At 51.2% G+C, this 27,893-nt stretch overlaps 1 protein-coding gene across 3 annotated transcripts in view; it reads left to right on the top strand.

Moving 5' to 3' along the window:
* The window catches only part of ASTN2 (astrotactin 2), a 261,724-nt gene that overhangs the window by 64,023 nt on the left and 169,808 nt on the right, over nucleotides 1-27,893 (top strand). For all 3 annotated transcript variants that reach the window (XM_085239624.1, XM_085239626.1, XM_085239625.1), the window contains exons 4-6: nucleotides 6,640-6,789; nucleotides 12,208-12,315; nucleotides 23,941-24,087. In XM_085239624.1, the coding sequence (XP_085095750.1) occupies nucleotides 6,640-6,789; nucleotides 12,208-12,315; nucleotides 23,941-24,087 (405 nt within the window). The remainder of the gene's footprint in view (nucleotides 1-6,639; nucleotides 6,790-12,207; nucleotides 12,316-23,940; nucleotides 24,088-27,893) is intronic.

Here is a 27,893-nt window from a genome sequence, read left to right as displayed (position 1 = left end):
CAACATTAACCTGGGCTGCTTCGTGTGCCCATTAGCACCAAATGGGGAAGCTTCCTCCAGAGTGTTTTTATTTAACTTTTCAATTATTTTATAACTTGAGGAGTATTAGCTGCTGCTGAGGGTCTGCCCATCTTCCTGCTCCTCTCTCTGCTCGTTGCATAAGCTAAAAAGTTATGGTGTCTCGTAAAATAGGTAAGTGAAGGGTTTTATTAGGCTGGAGACGTGGGAAGCAGAGCACCTGGTGGCCTGGATCTTTCGGTGCTGGGGCAGAGAGAGCTGGAGCAGGCTTGGAGGGGCAGCATCCTGTTTGCCAGGGGCTTTTCTTTGCTGTGATTCCATCAGGAGGAGAAATGGGCCAAGGGGATGAACGCTCTGTTAATGGCAGGGGAGGGCTGTGCTAGGAAAAAAGTCTTTGCCCCGTAGGAAGAGCTGAGGATTTCCTATGGAGAAGCCACCCCTGGGGAGGGATAGGCTGAGATGGTGGTTCTATAGCAGGCAGAGCTGGGGCTGTTGGACCGTGGCTTTGATCTTTCACAATGTGTTTATAATTATACTGCATTATCTTAATTACCAAAATGGAAAGTCAGGAGCGTGACGAAGGGAAGGGAAAGGCAGAAGGAAGAAATGCAGGGAAAGGAAGGGGTGACAAATAACTCACAGCCTGTGTCGATGGGGCTGCGATTGTGGTCGGAGCTGGAAGTGATGCTATTAATACCACGCTTATTCATTTCGTATAATAAAAATAAAAAAATGGGAGCTCTTTGCAATTACCCAATTCCAAATGAAATTAACATTCCGTGGCATTTCCCAGTAAACGGTTAGTTTGCACACATGAGTGGAGGCAATTAGCTGGCAAGTGATTGAGCGCCGTGACTGGAGAGAGGATGAGGAGGGTCGGGGCATTGGGTGCTGGGGAGAGGGTGCATTTTTTCCTACAATCGAGGCGTTTTTAAAATCAGCCTCTCTCCTGTGCATCACAGGCTCCTACGAGCTCCTCCAGCTTTGGCTTTTCCAAAGGAGGAGCACTGAGATGAACCTCCAGACGTGTGTAGGGGTCACAGCTTTCCAGCAGGTAACTGCTGCTTCCAAACCCAAAGGGCTGTGGTGCTCCCCCGTGCCCACTGTGGGACCACGATGGGCAGCACTGCTCCCATCACCACACACATCCCCCCTCCCCAGGCTGTATTAACGACCGGCGGAGACTTTTCTCCAGATTTGCTGAACTGCTGAAAACTTGTGATTGTATCAGGACTCCTTCCTGCCTCGTACCAGATAAGGACAGTGCTGGCTCGGAGCCCGGAGCTGAGGGTGGCAGGGAGTGGGGTAGGGAAACATCAGCTCATGAATATATGAAGGAGGAAAGTACATTTGTTCGGTTTCCTTCAAAGGAGACATCTCGGTGGAAGTTTTATCTCTTCTTCTGCCTCCTTCCCCCTCCAATTTGCAATTACAATTAGTTTTTTTTTTTACGTATAAAAAATCTATTTTTATAGCAGGAGATTTATTAGTGGATATAATGATCTATTAATGTATGTTAATGTATATTAGGGAAAAGGAGATGTGTGCATCACAGGAGCTGCTCGGTCCCCTGAAATAAAACTCTGTGCTATCTGGCTGTGTTTTCTTTCCAATCAGTGTAGAGCTGTTGTACAAATCTCCCACCTTCATCACTAGGCTATGGCATAATTACCCAATTTTATGCTTGTAAAGCTCTCTGCTTCCTGGAGCTCAGTACCTTGAGGGTGGCACTGTTGAAAATCAGTCCACATCCCAGCTTCAGAACAAACACTGCTGCTTATTTCATGCTTCGAAAAACAACAAACACTTGTTATGTAGAGCTGGTGAGAAAGCAGGGTTTCCACCATGCAAAGAACTTCAGCATTGTGAAATTTGTGCCTATCCCAAAAAGAGTAGGAAGGTTGATTTTTTTAAATGCTTTGTGGAATAGAAGTCTCCAAAAGGTTGACACCAAACCATTAAAGTAAATGTGTGGAAACTCAAAGAGTTCATAGAATCATAGAATGGTCTGGGTTTAAAAGGACCATGATGATCATTTAGTCTCAACCCCCCTGCTATGGGTAGGGTTGCCAACCACCAGACCGGGCTGCCCAGTGCCTTGAGTTGGTTTGCACAGAGTAATTATGACAGTATTGAAGTGTTGTAGGGATCTGACACACACATACACAGTGCATGATGGCCATAAAGGTGCATTGGGATTTCAGAGTCAGCATTGCAGGAGAGCACCTTGCTCTGTGCATGGCAGAAGTGGGGGCTGTACTGGAAATAGCGGAGGCATTGGTGGGAGGGGAGGAGCTGCTCTTGGAGAGGAGTTAGCTCTGAGATGAGACTGCATCGCACACGCAGCCACAGGACCAGCAGAAATGCATGCAGAAATCAGAATGAATGAGGATGCAAAAAAAACCAAAACCTTCAACCTCAATTTCTAATTGCATCCGGACGTTTCTGTTTAATCCCTAATTGAGTTTGATGTGCTGCTGGGAAACATTGCGATCGCAGCATCGCGGTGCGTTCAGCTGTGCTGCTCTGGAGCTGCTCTGCACAGAGCATCCCAACCACGGGCAGTGCTGAGGAATCACTGCACTGTTTGCAGTCTCCCCAAAGCCTGAGATGAGGAGGACGCAGCTCTCCTGGTTTGCTGGAAGTCCCACAAGCACTGAAATGAGTTCTTCCACTTCTCACCCTGGCAGCAAAGGATTTTTATCCCCACATCGCTCGTACTGTTCTGTTGATGACTTTTTTTTTCTTGGTAATTTTTAAGCCAAACAACGTATTTCCCCGCTGCAATTTGTGCCAGCCAAAAAAAAAAAAAAAAGGAGAAATAAAGGCTATTGAGTGGAATTGTTTTGTGGGAGATGTGCAAACGAATAGGGGAGCCATAAGGAGAGCAAATCACTTTCAAAATAGCATATGGGGGTGGACAGGAAGGCGGCGTGCAGTGGGAACGCGTAATGTGCTTTACAAAGGTACGGCGACCTTCAGCTGTGTCCTCAAATCACTGACGGGGATGGAAACCTATTGGAGGTTGGGAGCCTCATGTTTCCTCTGCGAGCTTGGTGGGGGGGTGGCTCTGTGCTGCCAAGGCATTATTGGGTTGGGGTGAGATGGAGGTAGTGGTGGTGCCGTGCCAAGGCTGGGCTGGATCTCACCACCACCTCTGCTTGGCTTCAGGAACGCCCCACGTGGTGACGAAAATGTGAGCTCCATGGTTCCGATGAATTCATCTCCTTTACCTTGGAAACCAAGGCAGGAGGGAAGGCGATCTGTGAGGCTGTGCTGAATGAGAGGGCAATCGGCTTGTGGGCAAAGCTGCTTCCCAATAGGCTGATGCTGCCAATGTGAGGAGGGGATGGAGATGGGGATGGACAGTGGGAGTGAAGATGGGAAATGGGATAGGGATGGAGTAGGGAATGGAAAGCAGCAGAGCAGTGTTTAGCATTAATATCCCAGGGTAGTCCTGGGGCATTGCTCTGATGGAAGCTTTGCACTGCCCCATCATAGTGATGTTCTCATCCTTTTGTGAGCAACCAAGATCTCCCTGTGGACATGAATGCCGAGCCTGTGTCCGGATGTGACGTCTCCATTTGCAGTGTATGTGTGTGGTGGGTAGAAAAGCTGGGGGAGGTGGCTTGAGCTGGGTGTTGTCTCCTGTGATGGACATCCCCAGACTCAGGAGCATCCTACCGGCCCCAGTGAGCACTGTGTCTCCTCACACTGCTGTACATGGGTGTGTTTTCCCTCCCTTTGGTTGTGGTTGGCAGTTCCTGAAAGGTCTTCCCCAAGTCCTAACCCCTGGTGCTCCTCCAGTTCATCCAGACTACCTTCCGTTTGTCTGTGAGGGTTTTGTCCTGGTTCTGCCCTACTGGCTGGGTCACACTCCACTTGCTGAGACCACAATGACATGGGGGATTGCATTTTCTTGCATTGCTCCAAACCTCAGAGCTTTGGGGCAGGCAAGCCAAGGCTACACTGGCGCACTGGAGCTGTGCTGAGTGGTCAGCTGCTGGGCTTTCTCTCTTATTCCTGTCTGTTGAGTAGTATCACAACAGCTGCTGATTGCTCTGACTGTCTCCCCATAGAGATGAGGCTTCTCTGCTCCATGGGCAAGCAAGGAACATACAAGGGCTGTGACCACACTGCTCTTCCTTGGGAACTGCAAATACGTCCTCCCCAGCTCTGGTTGGTGCCATCCCCATTTTACTTGCACATGTGCTGCATTGCACAGCCCTGGGTTCACACAGATTGCTGTCTGTTGGCTTAATGCTCCTCTGCACAGCTGCTGAAGGAGAGACCTAGGCAGGACACCCAGGGAGATGCAGCCAGGCTCCTGCAGTGGGCCCAGGAAAGCCCCATGAGGTTCAACAAATGCTGGCTGATGGCAATCCCCACTACCAGTACAGACTGGGGGATGAAGGGAGGCACAGCCCTGCCTCCTAGAAGGAGAAAATATTTAAATCAGATAGAAAAAGTTTTTTGTGATAAGAGTAGTGAAGCACTGGCACAGGTTGCCCTGAGAGGTGTTGGATGCCATCTCCGGAGACATTCAAGGTCAGGCTGGACAGGGCTCTGAGCACTTGGTCAACCGTAGGTATCCCTGGTCATTGCAAGGGATTTGGACCAGATGACCTTGAAAGGTTCCTTCCAACTCAAATAATTCTATGCTGATATGATCCTGTGAGATCATGGGCTCCGTTGTTCCCATGCAGCCCCACAAGAGATGATGGGCTGTGTGCTGTCAGCATGGCACTGTGCTCCTGTGAGACCCTTCCATGCTCTTGAATTCCCCAGTGATGAGTCTGAGGGGGATCCTGACTGCAGAGTCGTATGCTGCTTGCCCTACATCTTGAATTTGAAAAGTCTCCTGTTGAAGGGTGTTGGACTTTGATTTGTGATGCCTGGGGGGATCTGGCGCTGAACAGTTGCAGCATGCAGTGTGCATAGTCCCTGATGCTGCCCTCTCTCCAGAGCTCTCCTGAAATATTTCCTATCTCCAGCACTCACTGGGCAGTGATTTTGATCCTTTCCTCTCTGTGCTGCTGGATTTGTGCAGCACCCTCCTCGTGTGCCTGCAGGTTGAGGTTCTGGGGTTCCTGCACGGACAGGGAGCAGCAGCTGCTCTGCTCTGCTCTATCCCTATGCAATGGCCCTGGTGGATTTTCAGCACCTTTTTCAGCATCCTGGGATGGGGAGGGCACGGCTGTGGGTGCTGGGAGACCCTGCTGCCTGTCTGCAGGAATGTAAGGTAGGAGTCTTCCCCACCAGCCTTGACACCCTTCCTGCTCCCTTCCCCTCCCACCCTCAGCACTTGGGGAGGAGGAGAGGAGCGGGGGGCTCTTTGTGCTGGCACTGACGGTCAGGGCTCTCCTTCCTCGTTGGTTTCAGAGCCTTTTCCATCCCTTCATTTAAGCTCATGTAGGGTTACAAGCTCCCCATCCTGCATGCCCCTCTCCCTGTTCTGCACTGGTGCATCTCTGCATGTGGTGCATAGGGAATCCCTACGGCCCCGAATGGGCACAGATGTGCTGTGGGCAGGGGGAGCTCCGGGAGCTGATCTGAGGCTCTAGGACTCTTCTGATGGAGGCAGAGGTCACGCTCCACTAATGAGTTTATTCAAGTTGCTGACAGAGGCCAAGCTATTTGTTAAACCTGGGTGACCTCTAGAAGGCAGGCCTTTTGATCCCAAATTTCAACTTTGCCATTTGCAAACATATTCTTTGCTTCTGCCTGCTGTGTGGGCGGGCAACGGGTTTCATAGGGCAGTTCTGTTTGGAGTTATTTTTTTGGCATTACTGGATGATGGGGCAGAACCAGCTCTCACCTGACCCTCCCCTGGTGCAGCTCCATGCTGTCCCCTTGGGCTCTGTTGCTGTCACCAGAGATCAGAGATCAGCACTGCCCCTCTGCTCCCTGTGAAGGGCTGCAGAATGCCATGAGGGGCTGCAGAATGCCATGATGGGCTGTAGGATGCCACGAAGAGCTGTAAGATGCCACGAAGAGCTGTAGGATGCCATGAAGAGCTGTAGGATGCCATGAGGGGCTGTAAGATTCCACAAAGAGCTGTAGGATGCCATGATGGGCTGGAGGATGCCATGATGGGCTGCAAGATGCCATGATGGGCTGCAGAATGCCATGAGGGGCTGCAGGTTGCTATGAGGGCTGCAGGATGCCAAGAGGGACTGCAGGATGTCGTGATGGGCTGCAGGATGCCATGAGGGGCTGCAGGTTGCTATGAGGGCTGCAGGATGCCAAGAGGGACTGCAGGATGTCGTGATGGGCTGCAGGATGCCATGAGGGCTGCAGGATGCCATGAGGGGCTGCAGGATGCCATGAGGGGCTGCAGGTTGCTATGAGGGCTGCAGGATGCCAAGAGGGACTGCAGGATGTCGTGATGGGCTGCAGGATGCCATGAGGGCTGCAGGATGCCATGAGGGCTGCAGGATGCCATGAGGGGCTGCAGGTTGCTATGAGGGCTGCAGGATGCCATGAGGGGCTTCAGGATGCCATGATGCCTCACCGCAGCCTCCTGTTCCCCTGGCCAAACCAACCCAGGCACTTCAGCCGCTCCTCACACCTCTTCCCCTCCAAACCCTTCTAACTGCTCTCCCTTTGCTGGCGTTGCAGCTCCCGAGGTGACTCAGGAGACGGTGGAGTCCCTGATGCAGAAGTTCAAGGAGAGTTTCCGCACCAACACTCCCATCGAGATCGGGCAGCTCCAGCCCGCGCTGCGCAGCACTTCTGTGGGGAGACGCAAACGCCGGAGCCGACCCCGAGGTAGGATGGTGCTGGGATGTGGCCATGGGTGTGGGGTTGGCCATGGACAAGGGCACGGCAGAGCAGGGAGCCGTGCGTGGGGATGGAGCTCTTCTTCTGGGGTGGTGAGCAGATGCGTCTGCCCAGCGCTCTGTGGGAAGCTGGGCAGGAAATACTGTGCTTTCTGTTTACTGTTGGGTTTGTTTTTCATTTATTTATGAGTCTGAAATGTGATCTTTTATTCTGGATACATTTTGCTGCGATACAGGCCTGGAGAGGGCTTTTTTTTTTCTTCTTCTTTATAGCTCTGTCCATAAATTATTCACTCAGTGTGAAGAAAATGTTCTGACTCTTTAACTGGTTTAAATTATTTGGTATGTTTTCTAGTCGTTATTCAAATCCATGTAGCTGGATTTTAGTGTGGCCAAGGGGGGAAGCTTTGGGGTCCACAGTGACTGCCTGCTGAAATTTCCCTGATTTCTTGCTCCAAATTCTTTGTTGTTGTTGTTGTTGTTTATGTTTTTATTTCGCTTTAAACCACGCGTAAGCAAGAGGCTTTTGGTCACTAATAGAACAACTGTATTAATCCTTTCAGCTGAACCTGGGAAGAGGCTTGATGCCTGCTGCTGGAGCACAGCCATGAGCCACTGCCAGCGTGGTGCCCCAGCACCCATCCCTGGGGGATGTCTCCTCCATCTCAGCTGATGGGGAGCACTGATCTGGTGCTCCTCTCTACAAACCCTGTGCTCCGTGTCCACTTGTGCCGCAGGGTGTGGGAGGATGTCCTCCCAATGGTCTCCAGGGCAGGAAGAGGCTTTTTGAATGTGCTCCAGATGGTCCCCAAGGCTGAAAGATGTCTTCTGGGCATCCTCCAGAAGGTTCTTAACAGCCCAAAGGCAGGAGGAGGCCTTCTGAAAGTCCTCTAGAAGATCCCCAGGAGGTCCTTATGGTGGGAGGACATCTTCTACACATCCTCCAAATGGTCCTCAGGGCAAGTGGAGGCCTTCTGAATGTCCTCCAGGTGTTCTCCAAGAACACCAGAGCAAAAGGAGGTCTTCTTGAATGTACTCCAGAAAGTCCTTAGTGCAGGAGAAGGCCTTCTGAACGTCCTCTAGAAGGTCCCCAAAGCCCCAGGACAGGAGGAGGTCTTTTGAACATCTTCTAGAAGGTTCCAGGGGGCACGTTTGAGTGAGACCCATGCTGTAAAAAAGCATGCAAACCAAGGCAGCTCCAGCAAAGAGCTCCCCATGGTCCCAAGCTCTCCTTTTTCTCCTGTTCCTGTTCTTCTCCGCCCTGAGGGCCGAGCCTGGGCACTGCTCTGTGCTGGGAGTGTGGGTTTTACAGCCCACATTTAATTGTCCCTGCGGCGGCGAGTGGTTGGAGTGCTCCCGAGCATTAAGGTTAAATGATGATATCACAACTTACAATGTTTGCATTTTACATCCAATTGCAAACACAAACCCTTCGCCTCATTAATCCTTTGCAATCCTTTTTTTTTCTTTTTCCTTCCTCCCTCTAAATGAAATTGTCCGTTTGGGATGCATTTGTTTCCCTCTAACAGCCACATGACAGTTCTGCTGATGGAGTTTGCATCCAACTTTGTTACTGGGTAGTGACAAGTTGGCCTGACGGATGCGTGTGTGTAATTATTTTCTTGCGGTTCGATTTAATTAATGCTTAACCTCATCAGAGTCCTACAGCTGGAGGGCTCTCTCTGCAAGAACTGCTTGCAGCCAAAGGATTTTCTCCTTTGCAGAAAGGCTCCAAAAGGTCCCTGAGTGCATCACGGCAAGAAGGGAGGACCGAACCAAACCGCAGCAGAAAACAAACAGTCCCAAACCTCCGCCCTACAAAAGCAAATCTCAGCTAAGCTCTTCCTTGCTACATGTCCCCACACTAAGTGCATTTAAGCTGCTGCCTATTGCTTGTCATTAAATCTGACTCTGCGCTAAGTGTTTCTAACAGCTCTGGGAAAGGTCATATTTTGCCGAGAAGATGTGCTTTTATAAAAAAAAAAAAAAAGCACAAACTTTCTCCATTTACAGTATCACGTAACTTTGTTGAGTGTAATGCCTTTTTCGTACAAACTTTCTCCCCAGACGCTTTTATTGAGTGGAGTGCATTTAAGCTTTATAAATAATGCAGGGAAGGAGGATGGTGTGAGTGCAGGTGCAGGAGGGTGGCTCCTGGCTGCAGGTGATGGTGGGCTCCACATTGCTGGGGCTGCAGTAGGAGCCCTTCGCTTGCCAGGATGGGAACACGCTGTGCTGCATGCCCATTGCCATGCTGCTTGTCCCCATGCCCCCTCCCCCCCAGGGCCAGGCTGTCCCCAGGGCCACTCCAGGACCAGGAGCTGGGCTGGGTGCTCAACACGGAGGGCTGGAGGTGGCCCTGGGGAGGTGGGAACACTCTGAGAAGGGTCTGGTGCCCTCTCCTGGGGCAGGAGCTTAAAAGCACCCTGGCCATCGGTGTGTTGGTAAAAGTCATCTTTGCATATATAAAAAATCCCCAAATGCAGCACTGGAGTGAGGCTGGTGGCTGAGAACTCCTGTGCTCACACGCAGTTCTCCTCTGCTTTGGTAAGTGGGAAAGTTCCGTAGGTGCTTTGCTCTTTTAAAATAAATGTGTGATTAATGGACTGTTCAATCCGAGGCATGATTTAGTGTAGAGCAGGGCTGTGTCTTAATGCATTTTAGAGGTCACCGCTGTGCCATAATTGACCAAAAGTTACAGACCCCAGAACTGCAGCTCGGCCAGGCTGTCCCATTGCTGCTCTCCTCCCTTCTGCCTCCATCCCACTTTTTGTGGCTCACTCAGGGCATTCACCTCAGCCAGGTCACAGCATCACATCCTGCTCCTGTCGGGTTCTCCTGATGGAAGCAGAATGCGGTGCTGCCACGCTATGAGGGTTGGGGTCTTGGCAACTCCTGACAGCAGTCCTAAAAGCAAAATTCCAGAGAACCTGCCTCTCTTGCCCACCCATTGTCTTTGTGTGCAGTCACAGCAGAGGGGCTGTGGGGACATTGCCACCTTCCTGAGCCACCAGGTGGGCTTTGTGAGACTATCTGGAGCCCTGGAGTCTGTGCACATATACTTGGCCACCCCAAATCCCCAAGTTACAGGGCCTGCCCAACCCCAGCTGGGCTGCAGTGCATGCACCTGTTAATGATAGGATCTTTAATTGTGTGATCATGGGACGTATTTGCCTTGGATCCCTCCCTCACTCCCACCTAAATGAGCATCAGACTGAAACCCCACATCGGCACACCCTGCCCCGCACAGGTCTGAGCTGCGGCTGTTTGAGGGGATTTAATGAGTTTGTCAATCTGCAAACAGGATTAGCACCAAGAGCCTTATTGAGACGACTGGCAAGTGCTGCAGGGCAGTGTGTGCACCTTTCTGCCATCCTTTGGGGCTGGCTTCATCTGTGGGTGCTGGGGGACACCAGCAGTGGGATCTGGGAGTTGTTTGCTGTGCTTTAAAACAGATATCGCAGTCTTGTAGGTTTTGTGGGTTTATTATTATTATTTTTTTGGGCGTATGTTTAGCAAAGTAATTGTGGTGTCAGCTCCCACTTGCTAAAAGTTTCAGTGCAGTGCTGCAGCACTCCCATGGAGCTGGCGTTGCGCTGCGCCAGCACAGCTCTGCTGCTGCAGTACTGCTGCAGGGGGGCTGTGTCTGTGCCACCTTATCTCCACCCACAGCACCTCATTCTGCCTTGGGAGTGGGGCGGTGATCGGGGTCTGCTCCATCCCTGTACCCTGAAAACCATCACTGAGATGAATCCCAGCGCCCGCAGCAGCTGGGAGGGATAAAAGCATCCCTGCCCTGATGGATTGGAGCAGACGTTTCCACCACGGGCTGGGGAACTGCGCTGGGTCCCCACCTCCTGTACTTTGGCATCCTGCACGGTTCTGGGTAATCAGAAAATGCAATATCGCTGTCACCAGCTCTCTGAAGACATCCAGCCTGAGTAATGTAACGTGTCAGCACCATCCATCACGGCGACGCGGGCAGCAAGCAAACACGGGGCAGCTGGGGGCCAGGATGTGGGCTGGCACGAGGCTGGGCCAAACTGAACCTGGCCCTCTGCCCTGCAAAAAAACGTGAGGTTTTGCTCCGTGCCTTTTATGCAGTAAGGCAGCACTGCTGCAGCCGTCCCTGCTGCTCTGCCAGCATGGCTGGCTAGCTGCTGGCCCTACGGTTTGCAGCTTGTGTGCTGAGATGGAAGGGACCCTCAGATTCTGGGACTGGGGGTCTGGAGGGACAGCTCTGAGCGGGGTCCCAGCCCCACAGCTACCGGCATCAGTGCTGTTGTCAGCTCAGTGCTGCATTAATGCCCTCCTGCTGCTTTCTAGGACCCTAATAGAAATATCGCGGTAACACCAGGTAATTAATGGTCACACTTAAGAGCCCTAAATCACACCTGATAGTAAAGCAGCAAACACCAGGCAGCGTTTACAGCGATGTGAATCACCTCAGAGCCCTTTATTCCCATTTCTCCTCAGCGCCTCCCACCCTGGGCACTGCTCGGCTCCAGCCCTCGGTGCTGCTGCTGGACGTGCCCTGAGCACAGCCCAGCCCAGCCTCTGCTCCAGCCCATCCTGTGGAGCTCTGGATCTGAAGGCTCTTCCACCCACCTCTCATCTCAGTGATGGAGAATTCCCAGGGCAGGAGGCAGCACTTTCGTTTTCGGTTCCCCTGCCAACAATCTGTGCTGCCGCCTAGAATAAAGGATTTTTTAAAAACAGTAAAATATTTTAATGGCGGTTTAAAGGCCCACTGTCAACCTCCAGGGGCCTCTTTGCTTGAAACTTCGTTAGGATTGCAGGCCTCCTGCCAGCACTGCTTCTCATCTGTCTTTCCCTCCGTGTCACGAGGAGGTGGCACACAGAGGTGTCTGTGAGTCCCACGTCCCCACTGTGTGCTGGGAGCAGGCAGACCTCAGTGCAATGGGGGGTCCTGAATGCTCCTAAGTGCGTGATCTGTTCTTTTATTTCTTCTGAGCAGTGAGCCCCTGAGATTCACTGTGCTGCACTGCGTGGGTGTCTTTGGGAGGAGCAGCTCTCGAGTGCGGAGGTTTTCCTTGTGATACCCGTTGCAATTGTCTCGTGGTAGCAAGATCACTGTGAGCGTTTGCTCGTGCTGCCGTTGGCGTGAGGGCAATTAGGTATTGGCAGAATCACAAGTGATCAAAGTGCCTGGCCACCTCTGGAGGCCTCAAGGCTCTGCGCAGGGCAGTGAGGCCTCGGCAAAAGCTGCCCAGGGCTGCGGGTGCCCCATCCCTGGAGGTGCCCAAGGTATGGATGGGGCCCTGGGCAGCCTGAGCTGGTGGGGGGCGACCAGCCCACTGCGGGGGTTGGGGCTGGGGGTGCTTTGAGGTCCCTTCTGACACAATCATTCTGTGCTTCTCTGATCTTTTCTTCTCTGTCATTTCAGGTGGCATCGGCTTCGGTCGTGCCAAAGGGAACTCTGGCTCAGAGGCGGATGATGAAACCCAGCTCACCTTTTACACCGAGCAGTACCGGAGCAGGAGGCGAAGCAAAGGTAAGAATAAAACAGCCTCTTGTGCTGCACGTGGCTAGAAGAGACAAAAGGGGCTGAGCACCTTGACTGCACACTTGAGTAATTGGGTAATGCATGACTGCAGGTAAGGACAACAGTAGTTTGTATAGGGACAGCATCCTGAGATGCAGTGTTTCTGTGATGCTGTGAGGTGCAGGTGCTGCTGATAGCATTACCCAGTGATCCTGTTGAAGTTCATAGTTTGTTGGTTTCTGGTATCAGTTGTCCGTTTCAGCAGGCCAGGTGGTTGCTTCCAAGCCCCGTTTCCCCGTGGGGAATGCTGGGGATGCTTCCACTGGAAAAGCTCCACTGGGAAGCAGTTTCAGAGCTGTGCCATGAGTCTGCTCCCTCTGTTTGCTTTCCGTGTTCGAGCAGAGAGCAGCACAGCAGAGCAGTGCCTGTGCCCAGCACAGCACACACCTCCTTTTGTTTCAGTGATGAGGCATTGGGATAAATGCTTGCAGTGTGTTGATTTGAATGTGAAATTACCTCAGCACCTGTGATCAGCTCGATGATTGCGTGCTGGAATAAATGTGCACAACATGGCTGTATTGTGTGCGTTCTGCTGAAATGTGGGAATTCCATATTTTCCTGTGTATTTTAGAGCCACAGGAATTCCCACTGGGTTTAAAAGGAGCTTTGGATGGAAGGCCAGGAGAGAAATCAAGGTGGAGTTACACTGCAGTGCTAATGCAGTTGGATTAAGAGTAAAATGTTTTCTTGATGCCTGTTTCTTAAAACAAGGAAGAAATGGGTTGTGTGGCACACAGTGACAACAGGATCAGTGCTGAAATTTGGTGGCACGAGGGGGAAATGCTCCAAAGTCCTTTGTTCTGTGAGTTACACTGCAATGCTTGTGTGCAAGCCCACGGGTACTTTGGGAAAGTTGCTGAAGTTGGGTTTTCTCTTTGTTTTGTTGGGAAGGGGATCATTGTGTGCAAGCGAGGGGAAAAGATGTGTTTTAAGGGAAAGCAAATAAAGCCTGGCTTTCCTGCTGCCTCTGCACCTTTCCCATTGGGCCAAGTGCTCCATCAGTCTCTTGAAACTCCCTATAGCTACTGCAGAGACATCTGAGGTGTGTTTGTTTGGGCTGTTTGTTTATGCTTCCTTTACAGCAAGGAGATAACAGATAAACAGGAAGAATGCTTTATTTTCCTTTGAATACAGAGTTGTTCACCTGAACAGCTTTGATGGCTGAGTTAGAAGGGAATTCAGGAGGCAGAGCTGGCTGTTAGATCTGTATTAGGGATTGAGTGATGCTGCAGAAAGCAGCTTTGTTTGTGTTTGGTAATGGCGAAACAAGGGAATTGTCTTGCCTAAAGTCCCCACTGTATTTTCCTTCCTGTCTAGCTAAATTTTGCCATCACTGCGTCCTTGAAAGGAATTTTTCATTATCCTTTCATTGACTTCTCTCTCCCTTGTGGAAGGAAAGCAATAGCTTAGTGGGAAGTCACAGTACCAAACTCATAATTACAGGTTCAGAAAGATCCATAATTGGACAAGATCATAATTCTAATGGAGAAGGACGCATGGTCAGATGCGGTTAATTCGTACAGTGATGTTCCCCTATCGATTCTGTGATGGTTGTGTGTCACTGATGATGCTGCAAATAGTTATCGGGTCCGAGGAGAGAAATTCCTCTCCTCACTTTTGCAGATCTGAGCTCAATTACCAACGCTGTCATTGATCCCAGCCGCTGTGATGGGAAGTTTCCGCTCCGCGCCGTGCAGGTTGGCTGTGACTTTGTGCCGCGCCAAAGCAAGCTGGTTAAGTGGTCGTGGGCTTAATTTGTCTGCTGCAGAAGAAGAGCTGCAGGTTCCATGGGGCCCAGGGGTGTGCTTGATAAGGTAAATGAGTGGGACATTCCCATAGGTAAATGCTGAAGGAGGGCAAGTGTGCAGCTGTGTGAGCTGTCAGCCTGCTTGGTATCTCCACCGCAGCAGTCATTGACATTTACTTTTCAATGTGGGAATGCACAGAGGAGCAGTGCTGAGGCTGACTGTAGGGACAGATGCTGTCCCTCATTCTCAACTCCTTTGGATTCTCCAGTTTTGGGTTTTCCCTGCAAGCTGTTCTTTTGGACAAGAGGTGGTGGCCTCAAGTTGTGCCAAGGGAGGTTCAGGTTGAATATTGGGAAACATTTCTTCTCTGATAGAGTAGTGATGCACTGGCACAGCTGCACAGGGAGTGGTGCAATCACCGTCCCTTGAGGTGTTCCAGAACCATGGAGATGTGGCACCGAGGAATGTGGTCAGTGGCATGGTGGGGTGGCTTGGGGTTGGACTTGGTGATCTCAGAGGTCTTTTCCGATCTTAATAGTTCTGTGATTTTGTTCTCGGCAGCTCTGTGCCCTCCTGAGCTCTCCATCCCTGTGGCCAGAGCTCCCTCCTCTCCTCTACGTTCCTCTGAGCCCTGGGGAAGCTGGGAGCACCCCAGCTCCTTCCCAGCTCAGAGAGTTGCAGCAGGTGCAGCAGCTGCAGTGCATGGAGGGCCCCATCTGAGGCAATCATACAGGAGCACTGAAGTCTCCAGGAGTGCCCAGCACCCTGCAGTGATGCTATCCCACATACTCAGCTACCCATCATGGGAGGGATCAGACTTCGATGCATATTCACTTCCTCCCTTCTCCAGAGCAGCACGGGTTACGTTCAGCCAGGTCCTACTGCTGAGTTTGAGAGGAAAAGGTTAGCAGCAAAAATCAAAGCAGAGAAATGGAGCCAGGTGCTCAAACCCTTCCTGCACAGTGCACAGCTCCTGCTCCAACCCCACTGCAAAATGCATCCAGCAGTGAGCTGCTCAGCTCCCGAGGGGATGAGCACCCTGGGTCACTTTGCCTTGAGCTGCAGCCTGGCTCAAGAGGAAACATCCCACTGAATTCCTATGCATTGCTGTCAGCTGGGTGCTACTTACCTGTCCCCAGGGAGCTCATTGGTGCTGCAGGGACGTGGGATTTGGGGATTGCAGGATGCAGGGATGTGGGATGTATTGTGCACTGTGGTGTGGGTTGCCGTTGGGTGAGGTCTTCCTGAACAAGGCATCCAACTGTTTCCATAAGACACGGTGCTGTGGAAAATTAGCACAAATTAGCAGAGCCCAATTATGCACCTTGGATTGGTGTCAGGCGCGTGTGCGCACGCATGTGTGTGCCTTGCTGGCTGGCAAAGTCTTCTGAGGGCTGTTAGAGAAATGAGGAGCCGAGCTTTGATCTGCCTCTGTATTTGGTGTTTAAAACAAGGCCTTTTATAAGCGAATATTAGGTATTCGGAGTCTGTTACATACAAGGAAGCTTCGCTTTGATCCTCTCCTGTCTCCAGAGGCGGCAGACACTTATTATTTCATGGGGAACTAAATGAAATGCAGAATGAAATTTGAGTAGTGCTCTCAGTGCGTGCCGGCCCCAGTGGGGCTGAGCCGTGGTGGTGGGGCAGCGTGTCACCGTGTCATCGTGTCACCGTGTCACCCTGCTGCTGGCCTTGCATCCCTGCTCTGTGCCATTGCAGCCCTCTGTGCAGTGATTCCCTGTCAGGGATCAAACAGGAGACAGAAGGTGATAAAGCAAGCATGTCGTGTTTTGATGCTTGCACCAGTGAGAGGGAATTATCAGCGTGTCCCGTGCCTTGTACTGTGCCCCAGCTCCAGCAGAGATGATTTCCCAGGGAAGGAAGCACGGAGCTGCAGGTGGATGGGACAGAGCTGGTGTCCTGTGCACACGTGGCTGGTTTGTGGCAAGCAGAGCCGTGCTGCTGGCTGCAGGGACAGACACCAGAGAGAGGACATCAACACATGCATCACATTGTGGTGCAGATCCTTACCTCTGGAGCACTGGTGTGCATCCCCACCCCACACACAGCCCCACTTGGTGCCTCCTGCCCCGTGCTCAGCTCCACACTGGACACGGATGCAGGCTGCTGCAACTTCCCTCCTCCTCAGCTACCAAGGCTTCGCTGTCGACGCCACTTTTCCAGCAAGCTAATGAGCGTGCTGCTTTTTGCATGATTGCTTATTTTGCAGAGAGAGCGCACAAGCCTCGCATCAGCACATAAACCCTCAGCCCCTCATTCTTCCCTGCTCAGTGGCATCCAGAAGCCGTGCTGGGGCAGCTCAGGGGAGAAGACCCAATGCAGGAAGCAGCTGCAAAGCGAGGGGCCGGCAATTAGAGCGGTCGCAGTGCACGGCAGCCGCAGGCTCTTGAACTTCCGCAGACCGTGCCGCAGATAACGCAGTTACAGCCGCTCCCGGGGCAGCACGGGCCTCTCCCTTTATTTATTTATTTTTGATGGTATCTGATGCAGCCTCGGCCGGTAATTGAGTGTTTGAGAGTGAAAAATTATCTCCCCAGCTTGGCCCCTTATCTTGACAGCAAAGCAGCGCTTTTAATTTAATTTTGTTCCAAGCATGCGGGTAACAAATTTTCACTAATGGCTGCGCTGTCGCCCTCCGCATGGTAACAAGGCTCTGCTCCCCAGGTAGTCCGGCAGGGCAGAGGAGATGGCACACGGTGAGCTGCTTCTCACTCTGCCCATGCTGAGATTTATCCCTTCTCGGAGCAATGAGAATGCTGGAGGGCAGTGTGGGAAAGCTCTGCCTTGAGGAAACTGAGGCACAGCCGTGCCCCAACCCATTGGGAGCTCCTGCAGAGCAGGGACTCGTGTTGTGCGTCTCCTTTGGAAATAGGGAGAGAAGGAAAAGTGGTTGTTTGGGTTTTTTTTTTTTTTTGCATGCCTGACGTTGAAGCAGCCCAGCTTGGCCGAGCATCACCCCATGTGCACTGTGATCCCAGCTCAGCTTGCTGTCAGCAATCCTCCCAGGGCTGTGACACGACATGAGCTATTGAGTAGATACTGATTATTTTTTCCTTTTTCCTGTAGGAAATATGTTTTCGTGGTGCTGGATTGAAAATTGTTTTCCCCCCTCCTTGCCTTGAAGCCTCCTGCTCAGATTTGCGTTTGTGCTCAAATAGTGTAGAACTGGGACTGGAGTTTAAAACAAAGCACGAAAATGAGACCTTAATTCTGAGTGAAATGTTTCCATTGATTTGCATGAAAGAAAATTCCAGTGCAGACAATCTCTGGTGTTATGCATGTAACTGCTTCTTTAATGTGATTTTATCTCGACTGATTCTGCACTGAGAACATGAAAGCAAAGCTGACTTCATTGCCTTTAATTGTCCGTGATCTGAGATATGCAAGAGAAGTGGCAGCACTGAAGAGCAAACTGGGCTGCAGGAATTTTCCCCACGGAGCTGCATGGGGAGCCCTGCTGGGACCCAGCAAGCCCTCAGCCTGAGCCGCTTCTCTCTTTTCTCTCTCTTTCTCCTCTGCTGTCCTGGTCCGTGCCAACCTGCAGGGCTCCTTTTTGCCCTCCTCTTCCCCCTTCCTCCTTCTCCTCACAGCAGAAATTAGCTCACAGTGTCTTGCTGCAAGCTGCAGGCTCTGCATTTTAGAGCGAAGCGGGAGCGCTGCTGGAAACTGCATAAACACGAAGCAAATGCAGAAATAAGAAACAAACGTGTTTATTCAGTACAGGAGCATTAACACTCCAGAAGCACATCAGCAGCTGCAGCACTGCTGGGGTGAGCAGGAGCTGGGGTACAGGCTCAGCCCTGGGCCCAGGATTTCACTGGTCCCGTCCACCCAGCCTTGACTTCCCCTCGCTGCCTCCCCTCCCCCTAAAAGCCTGGTTTTCTTTTCCTGTGGCCTCCTGCACTTGGCTGATTGCCAGCGGGGTAATTCATAAGTGTTAATAGCATTAATGTGATTCAGCGTGTTCTTAGCAAGATGAAATTCTCTCTAAATTCAGATGCATCTGATCTTCCCCATCTGCTTCTGACACTGGTTGGGAACCTTGCTGCAGTGATGTGCATCCCCTGCTGGATGGTGGCACTGGGGCAGAGCGGTCCCTGCAGGGAAGGCTGGGGGAAGAAGTGCATCCCGAAGGACCCAACGTGGGGCGGAGGTGGGAGGCAGAGTGATGGGACTGGAGTGTGGGGTGCTGGATGCTGAGAGCAGCCTGCCAGCACTGCCGCTAATCTTGATTGGTATTTGATTTGATTTAACATGATCTCCCGCTTGTAAAACACCTTGAGATGTTTCTGTGTGTGAGGCTGTCCTGGAAACGCTGTTGTACTGTATTAATGAGCCTCTGCTGGAACATAAAGAAGCATCATTAGGAGTGCTGAACTCGTCTGACGTGCAAAAAGCAGCGCACAGCATGGGCACACCATGCACGGAGCTCTGTGCCCCAGGTGCCTGCAGTTGGACTGCTGCTGGCACTGCCAGGATGGGATGTGGTGGGTGCTGGGATGCAGGGGGCACTCAGGATGCAGCAGACACTGGGATGCAGTGGGCACTGGGATGCAGTGGGCACTCAGGATGCAGCAGACACTGGGGTGCAGTGGGCACTGGGATGCAGTGGGCACTCAGGATGCAGCAGACACTGGGATGCAGTGGGCACTGGGATTCAGTGGACTCTCAGGGTGCAGCAGACATTGGTGTGCAGTGGGCACTGGGATGCAGTGGGCACTGGGATTCAGTGGACTCTCAGGATGCAGCAGACACTGGGATGCAGTGGGCACTGGGATTCAGTGGGCACTCAGGATGCAGCAGACACTGGGATGCAGTGGGCACTGGGATGCAGTGGGCACTGGGATTCAGTGGACTCTCAGGATGCAGCAGACACTGGGATGCAGTGGGCACTGGGATTCAGTGGACTCTCAGGATGCAGCAGACACTGGGATGCAGTGGGCACTGGGATTCAGTGGACTCTCAGGGTGCAGCAGACACTGGGATTCAGTGGGCACTGGGATGCAGTGGGCACTCAGGATGCAGCAGACACTGGGATGCAGTGGGCACTGGGATTCAGTGGACTCTCAGGATGCAGCAGACACTGGGATGCAGTGGGCACTGGGATTCAGTGGACTCTCAGGATGCAGCAGACACTGGGGTGCAGTGGGCACTGGGATGCAGTGGGCACTCAGGATGCAGCAGACACTGGGGTGCAGTGGGCACTGGGATGCAGTGGGCACTCAGGATGCAGCAGACACTGGGGTGCAGTGGGCACTGGGATGCAGTGGGCACTCAGGATGCAGCAGACACTGGGGTGCAGTGGGCACTGTGATTCAGTGGACTCTCAGGATGCAGCAGACACTGGGATGCAGTGGGCACTGGGATTCAGTGGACTCTCAGGATGCAGCAGACACTGGGATGCAGTGGGCACTGGGATGCAGTGGGCACTCAGGATGCAGCAGACACTGGGGTGCAGTGGGCACTCAGGATTCAGTGGACTCTCAGGATGCAGCAGACTCTGTGGGCACTGGGATGCAGTGGCTCCTGGCACTCAGCTTGGCATGCCCATACTGGCAGCTGTGCTGTGTGTTGCTAAGCAGTCTCAGCTCTTGCAGTGTTTCCCCTATCCTTGTCTTTCTCGGGTGGCAGAAATGCATGTTAATATTCGAGTAGCCTCGAAGCGTGCCGTATGATGCTATTAACACGGGGGGGCGGGGAAGATTGCGAAGCTCTTGGCGTTTAACACCCACATGTGGCTAACACTATGGGCTGTGTGCTGATAAAGATGGGGTAATTAAAGTTTATTTTTTTTTATAGACTAATCTCCCAAGTATGTATTTATGAGCCTGATTTAGAAACATCGTATTACCAAGAGCACGGGATATTTGTGTTGCTTGTAAATCCATACGTGGTCTGAGCTTACCTTTTTTTTTTTTTTTTTTTTCCTTTCTTGGATTTAAGCAGCGCTGCCACTATCAGACAGAAACGAGCCTGGAGTTTCGCTGTACTTTTCCCCCACCTTGTTCTTTAGATGAGCAAGGGAAAGTGTACAAAGCAGTGAGTAATTAACTGCATGAGCAAATGATATTTCATAGGAGGCACGGTGCATTTGGAGGGGCTGCTTGCAGAGTGGCTTTGAATTTATCTTCATCTTGCAGGAGGTGCGCAGTGTTCAGGGAGGGGGTGCTTTGCAAGCACAGCACAGTTTTCTTTCCTACCTCTCCCTCGCACAGCCTGGCAGGTTGATTCTCTCCATTTGATAGGATGCCCACCCTCCTGGTACATCCACCTTTGGGTGCGGGCTCTGCTGGGTGTTGGGCTCCTGGAGCTTCCCCCATTACTTTCCCCCTGCAAGTTAGGCTAAAAGAAAGGCTGAACTCCACCAAAACCACCCAAGGCACAGCAGAAAGCTGATTAATTAAAAATAAGGAGAGGGCATCTCAGGATAGCAAGGATTTGCTAGGAATCTAGGGAGCAAGCTCGGTCTCAGCTGTGCCCAGACATAGCACAGCAATTGTCATCTTGGGCTTTTTGGACCACAAGCTGAGGCTGAGATTGTGCACTGAGGGTTTCAGGAGCTCCTGAGTCCCATCTTCCACCTGAGGAGGTTGTGCATTCCCTTCCACACCTTCTCCTGTAGCTAACGGCTGATAGCAGCCTGTTCTGTGAAAGTACGTTTGCAAATCTGCAATTTAAACACTTTCCTGGAAGCCCAGAGATCACAGGGGGAGGAGGGAAGTGCCCGAGCACAGCTTCTCCCGCAGCGCTGAGCCGCGTCGGATCCCACCCCCAGGACAAGGGAGGAATTATTCATTTTGTTTCACATCTCGAGCCGGAGCGTGCAGCCCTGCTGAACCTATTGAGGTTTGTTTAGTTAGCAGTGGGTTGTTAAGAATACATTTGTGTTGCTAGAGGGCTGCCGCTCAGCTGGTTACCTCCAGATGGGTGTTTGAGCACAGGAGTGCTTGTGCTGGAGCATCAGTGGTGGGATGGAAAACAGGAGTGTCCCTCTGCTGAAGGAGCGAGGGAAGGAGCTGCTTTTCCGTCAGGCTATCTTACAGCCGGCAGCAAACTGTTGGTGAGCAATAAAGAGCTGAGCTGGAAAGCACAGTGCTCCTCCAGCAGAAGTCTCATAGTCTCGGTTCAGTTGGTGGAAGCCAACTGTGGGCAGTTCTAGGGGTCAGTAATGAGTCAGTGATGGAAACAAGGGGGGGAGGAGGAGCTGGGAGGGCAGCTGGAGGAGAACTGCTCGAGCCAAGCTCATGCTCATGGGGATGGAAAAGACTTTTGGTTGGCTCAGGCTCCTGTGCCCCTTTCCTCTTAGTGACTGGAAGAGAAGCAGCCATGGGAATGGAATGGGGATGGGGGTGGGGATGGGAAGCTCTAGGGCCCTAATCCAGCTCTGCTCTGCAGCAGGGTGCTGAAGGCTGCCTCACATACCTGTGGTTCAGGCTCTTTGTGAGAAGGGGATAATGCTCCCCTAACTCATAAGGGATTTGCGATTTAATGTTTGCAAAGCACTTTAAGACCCTGGATTGAAAGGTGATTTATAATGGTAAAATCCAGTGTTCTCTGTTCTATTGTATACTTGACTGTGTCCAATTATCTCGATAGCAGCTTTTTTCCATCTTTTTTTTTTCTTTTTGCATGAGTATCATAACTCCAACCAAAAGCTGGGTCTGTGGCAGCCACTGTATGTCCTGGGAGGAAATGAGTTTGGAGGTGCTAATTTATGCTGATGATACAAATAAAGATTGGGAAGGAAAAAAGGGCGTTGAGGGATGAAGGGCAGAGATGGGTGATAAAGCTGTGAAATAGTGGGAAAGCTGTTTAGATGCTGCATGCGTAAGGGAAGTAAAAGATGCTTTATAAATAATCATTTTGCTACTCCTGTTGTCACAGGGATATGGGGTGTTTTCCAGCAGATCAGCCACTCCTCCTGTCCTGCAAATGCCAGGAGCAGGGAGGCTTTGGTGAGGCATGCTGCTTGCCTGGAAAACACAGGCTGTGCCCTGGGCTGCGCCAGTTCCTTGCTCTGGCACCAGCATCTCTAAGCGGATTTGATCAAATTATAGGGTGAAACACACGAGTGCTAACTCGCTGGATGCATTTCCCGTTCAATTTTCAAGCAGATGCTTTTTAAATCTCACTTTCCTGATGAAAGAGTGAGGGCAGGGAGCTGGATCAGATTCCAAAGATAAAGACGCGTCCTCGCCTGAATCCTGAGCAGTGGCGAGGCCAGGAGAGCAGGGAGCAGATCTCGGGTTGGTGCTTCCCTGGGGCCAGGATGCTGGGGCTGTGCTTGTGGGTGAGTAGCACTGGCTGGAGAACATTTCTCCTGGTCCCTTCCATCAGCAGAGTGTGGCTCATGTGCTCCTGGCTTGCTCAGAGCAAAAGCATTTCCTGGGACAGCTGGGTCTCTCCTATGTGTGGCTTCATTACCTGGTCTCACATCCTTCCCCTGCATTGCCTGGGGTCACGTCTGCCCCACTATGCTGTAGCAGACCTGATTCAGTCATCCTAATGCTGCTGGTTACTTTGTCACTCTCCAAACCTGCTGTTGGAGGCCAGGTTGGATTGGGCCTTGGGCAGCCTGACCTGGTGCTTGATCTAGTGGTTGACAACCCTCCCCACAGCAGAGGGATGGAACTGGGTGATCTTTGGGGTCTTCCAACCCAAGCCATTCCGTTATTCTGTGATTCTGTGATACCATGTTGAGTTCCTCGCTGGCTTTTACCAAAGTTCTCTACAGCTGCTGGCAGGAGGTGGCAGCGAGGTGAGTGTTGGTCTCTTTTCTCAGTGGCAAGTGTTAGGATGCAAGGAAACAGTCTGAGGAGTTTTAAACTGGTTATTAAGAGAATTTCTTCATGGAAGGAGTGGTCAAGCATTGGAATGAACTGCCCAGGGCTGTGGTGAGTTCTTATCCCTGGGGCTATTTGAGAGATGTGTGGACGTGGCACTAAGGGCTATGGGCTAGTGATGGGTATTAGGTCAGTTTGCTGATTGAATGTGGTGATCTGTTAGAGATCTTATCCAACTAACTTGGTTCTCTCATTCTGTAATTCCATTGGTTTAAAAAAAAAAAAAAGAATAAAACACAAAGCAACAGACAAAGCTGGCCATGTGTGCAGGTACACACAGATCAGTGAGGGGTTAAGGAATGTCCCCATGGATGGCTTCTTGATGCAGGTGTCCCCTAGCCTTGATGTCCAGCACATGGCCTTGGAGCTGGGGACAGGTGAGCACATCCCATCCATGTGCCAGCTTCAGAGGCTCCTCTTTGTGCCAGGAAGTATTAAGCTGGCACTTGCAGCAAACCCTTCTGTGAGCTGCTTTTCTGAAGATACCATAAGCTTCTGTGACTGACGAAATAAAACTTCTTTTTGTAATATCTGCTGCCTGTAAAAAGTGACTGGCTCTGTAGATTGCTTTGTTGTTCATCACAGTCCCTGTGTGATGACTGAATGTTTATACATGTTTGTGTAAATAATTAATGCTCATTGATGCTGTGTAAAATCTGCAGGCATAGATTTCTCCTGGTGCTAAGGGAGAAGAAATGGTGTGATGGTGCTGGCTGACCTTGGGTTTGGGTTGGGTGTTTTTGTGACTTGATAAAATTTGCCACATAACCCCAAGCTGATGAAAACTGCCTGCATCTTGGCTGGTGGGTCCTGCAGGACCACAGGTAGAATGTGATGGGAAGGATGGGGTTGGAAGGCTCCAGGAGCTCTGGTCCTGCCAGTGGGGGAAGCAGAGCAAGCTGGGGAGCTTTGGGGCTGAGGCAGTCCCTTCCATGGCTCCCACCTCTCTTTCTGCCTTCCAGGTTCGATGAAAAGCCCTGTCAACAAGACAGCCCTGACTCTGATTGCCGTCAGCTCCTGCATCCTGGCCATGGTGTGCGGCTCGCAGCTCTCCTGTCCGCTGACTGTCAAGGTGACACTTCATGTCCCCGAGCACTTCATTGCTGATGGTGAGAGCCCATGGGCACCCCTACCCCTTAACCCCTTTTCACAGCTCTCCTAAAACCTCCTTAAGAATGCACTCAGCAAGAGGACCGCACCATGGAGCTATACTCGCCTCTTCTACATTGCACCTTTATTGTTATCACTGTACATATCTGGTGGATGTTCCCGTTTTCCCCTGGACTTGCTGATAAGCTCTGGGAGCAGCACAGACAAGCTCCTGTCCTGCAGCAGCTGAGCTGCTCGTCTCAACCCCTTGCAGCAGCACAGAGTGGAATTGCTAGTGTTTGAGCCAAGGCAGAGATGCTTTGAAAAATTAGACAAGGGCTGCTGTCACTATTTATTGCTTTCTCCAACTGGGCTCCTTGCATTTGTTGTGTTTCGCTGACCTTTTCTTTATAATGTGCAGCGAGCGTCAAGTGCAAGTTTTCAGTAAGACGAGGGCAAATTTCATTTTCTTCAGCCAACGAAAGCCATTATTCAGTCGGTTCCAATTGCTCAGCTGCCGTACTTGCCACGCTGCTCGGGGCGTGCTGAAGGTGGGTACAGCTTCTCCCTGCCAGAAACCCACAGCACCCAGCCCCATACTGGGGTCAGGAAGGAGGGCAGGGAATGAATATGTTGAGGATAGGAGTGTATCTGAAGAGGTGCAGTGGTGGTGGAAGGAGCAGGGCTTAAAGCAATGCCCCATGACATAAAGGAGTTCCACAGTCTTTTTTAAATGGGTTTCATCCTTACTAAAGGTGGTTTCCTCCTGGACTTAGTATACATATGTAGGAAGTCACTGCACTGTAATGCAGAGCTCTTCCCAGCCTGAGCCTCACCACGTGTTTCTGTGCCTTTAAGGATGCTTTTGGGATGGCACTTCTAGCCCAGGAAAGGCACTGTGGCTCGAAAGCTGAAATAAAAGGTAATGCGACTGCTTAGAATTGAAATGAAAAGCTGAGCCTGTGCTTGTCACCAGGAAGGGAGTGGCAGTGCAAATTATGCAAATACGGAGAATGTTCAAGTGGAAACGACAGTGAAATATCAATAAAACAGATTAATATCCTCAAAACTGGGGGAAATGGGATGATCTCCAGTTCCGACTTAATGACTTTTCTAAAGAGAAAGTGGCAGGAGGACTGGTAAAAACGGTTTGGAGAAGAATTAAAATGAGCTTTGTAATGAAACTGTAAAATATAATTACAAACTGCAAAAACTTTAAAAATATTTTTTATGAGAAACAGTCAAGTTCTTCACGGAGAAGCAGCGAAGACATTTTGCAGCGGCCATCAGTTCTACTGAAATCTCATCATTTTATGTGGTGGCAGAGTCCTTCGTCTGGGAAGGGAAAAGCTCTTAAAGTTGTCCCTTCTATTTGAATAACAACAAATCCCGAGGCAGCACCAAACTGGCAGCAAAATACTGTGAAACATTTAAAGGCATCACTGAGCTGAGCCCTGTTTGGAAATTGTAATGGCACCCAGGAAAACATTGCTGGCTGTGTTTGCAGAGATGGGGTGCAGCTCGACACCAGAGATCCTATCCTGGTGGCAGACAGGGGCTGTGCTCCTCTCTAAAAACCCAGATGACTTTTTGGGTTCGTTTCCAAATGCATAGGGCTGCTTTGGGTCTGGGAACATGGGCATCACCACGTGGAGCTGGAAGGAGCACAGCCTCAACGAGGCTGGGAGCTTGGATCAGCCTGAAGCCTGCTGCACCTAGCAGCTCATAATTCTGCTGTGCTCTTAAGCAGTCTGAATCCTTAAGCTCTTCTCCTTTGTATTTGCATGATGGTGAGCAGGCTAGGTGAGCATGTGGGGCAGTGCATTCTCTGGAGATGTTCCTGCACGACAGAAGGGTGCCCACTAATTCCCATTTGATGACAGTATTGCAATAGATGCCAGCAGCCAAGGAAAATCTCACAGCACAGAAAGAGGCCACCAGCACCTCTGCAGGAAAGGCCAAAGAAAGACAGGCTGAAAGCTTTCCTGCTTCTAACAGATGAAGACTCAGCTTTGAAGGAAACTTGAAATAGACACGGGCCAGCTCTGGCGCGCCAGGATCCGAAGCCAAGAGAGAGGAGGGAGGGAAGCGGCCCCAGCATGTCTGCAGCCCCCAAGGAGAGAAGCTCTTCCTGCAGCCAGCAGCAGCAATGGGAAAAGGAGCTCCCAAGCCTGTTGGAGTCGCTAATGGAAAGAGGAGGGGGGAAGGACTGGGACCAGGAGCCAACTGGCAGCAAAGGCTGGGAGAACAGATTACCACCGGCAGCATTAATAACCAGCCTGTCTCTATTGCCCTTATTTCTCTCTCTTGGTTCATTTTCCTCCTTTTGTTCATTTGATGGGTTCTCCCCCCCTCTCCTCTCCCCTCTGAACAATTATTGCCTGGTTTGTACAGCTGCTCTGTCTTCATTTTCCAGGGTAGCCAACTACACGAGGACCTGGCACAAGCTGCAGCACTCTACCATGTGCTGGCAGGGGGGGACTGGGGGCCTCTCAGGAACACGTCTGTGCCCGTCAGTCCCCTCTTGCAACACGCTGCTTTGTGGGGCTGAGGAAGGCACTTGCTTTGTCCCTGCTTTTCATGCTGCAAGAAGTTTCATTAAACCAGCAAGGATAGGGGCACTTTTTTTATTTTTCCTTTTAAAATGACTTGAGCATCATCTGCCCCCTTCTGCAGCATCCACAGAATCATAGAATGGCTGAGGTCAGAGGGGATCTTAAAGATCATTGAGCTCCAAACCCCTGCTTTGGGCAGGATTGGTAGTCACTAGATCATTCTGCCCAGGGCCCCATCCTCTGCTCCATCCTGAAGCATCCTCCTCCTCTTTCTCTAGGCTGTGGGGATTGTGTCCCCCCATGGCAGCAGCTCGAGCATCTTCTGGCCACACCCAGCAGCAGGCACTGTGCCCATTTCAGAGCAAACCTGAATTGATGGGAAGGCTCATGGTGGCTTTTATGAGGATTTGGAAATGCAAAGCATTATTTAGAGGAACATTTAGCAGCATCAAAGTGAGGAAAAAGAAAAGAGAGCCCCTCCATCTGAGCAATAAAATCCCTTAGGAATATGTTAGCCACTCAGCTCTGTGCATTCATGGGGACTTTTTTCTTGTAAGTAATCATTCAAAAAATAGAGAGGGAGAGCAATGGGAGCTGCTTGCAGGGAAAGCAGGGATAGAGAAAGATACCCTAGAGGACTTAGCCTAGAGTATGTCCTTGCTGCACAGCATTTTGAAATATAGTATCAATTAAAGCTTCCCGTTTTTACAGCCTGCAAAGGGGTTATATATGGTGTGGGTGGATGTTTGTATCTGGATACTTTAGTGGGAGAGGTAAGTGAGGTCCACCGCTGCGTACGGAAGGAAGGAAGAGCTACATTTAGCCAGGGGCTTGTAGGGTTTCATGTTGTAAGTGGAAATAAAGTAAAGGACATAAAGCAGCCTTCTGTCACTTCAAAGACATCTCAGGGCATTTACAGCCTTCTCCCCTCCTTGTTGGAGACGCGTGCCAGAGAAAATGTGGCGATGCCTCTGGGACGTCATGCAGCTCAGGTCAGTGTGGTTTATGGAGGTCAGAGCAGAGGCACCGCCTGTGTAGCTGTGATGCAGCCAGCTCTGCTGAGAGCACCAGTGGCTGCTGCTGCAGCTCCAGCCTGGGGGTGAATGTGGCTATGTCCTCCTCCAGCTCCTGCAAGGAGAGGGAAAGGAACGCAAACCGAGCACCTCTGTGCACAGCCCTCATGGGGCAGGTGAAGCCAGGTGAGCACCAGAAAGGGGCATTGCTACTTGTGACTGTGAAAACTCAACCCAAGCCCACAGTGGGTGTAAGGG

The sequence above is a fragment of the Meleagris gallopavo genome, chromosome 19 (genome assembly GCF_905368555.1).
Source record: "Meleagris gallopavo chromosome 19, MGAL_WU_HG_1.1, whole genome shotgun sequence".
Classification (NCBI taxonomy): domain Eukaryota; kingdom Metazoa; phylum Chordata; class Aves; order Galliformes; family Phasianidae; genus Meleagris; species Meleagris gallopavo.
Note: the sequence above shows the minus strand (reverse complement) of the source record. Positions and strands in the feature narration are given on the sequence as shown.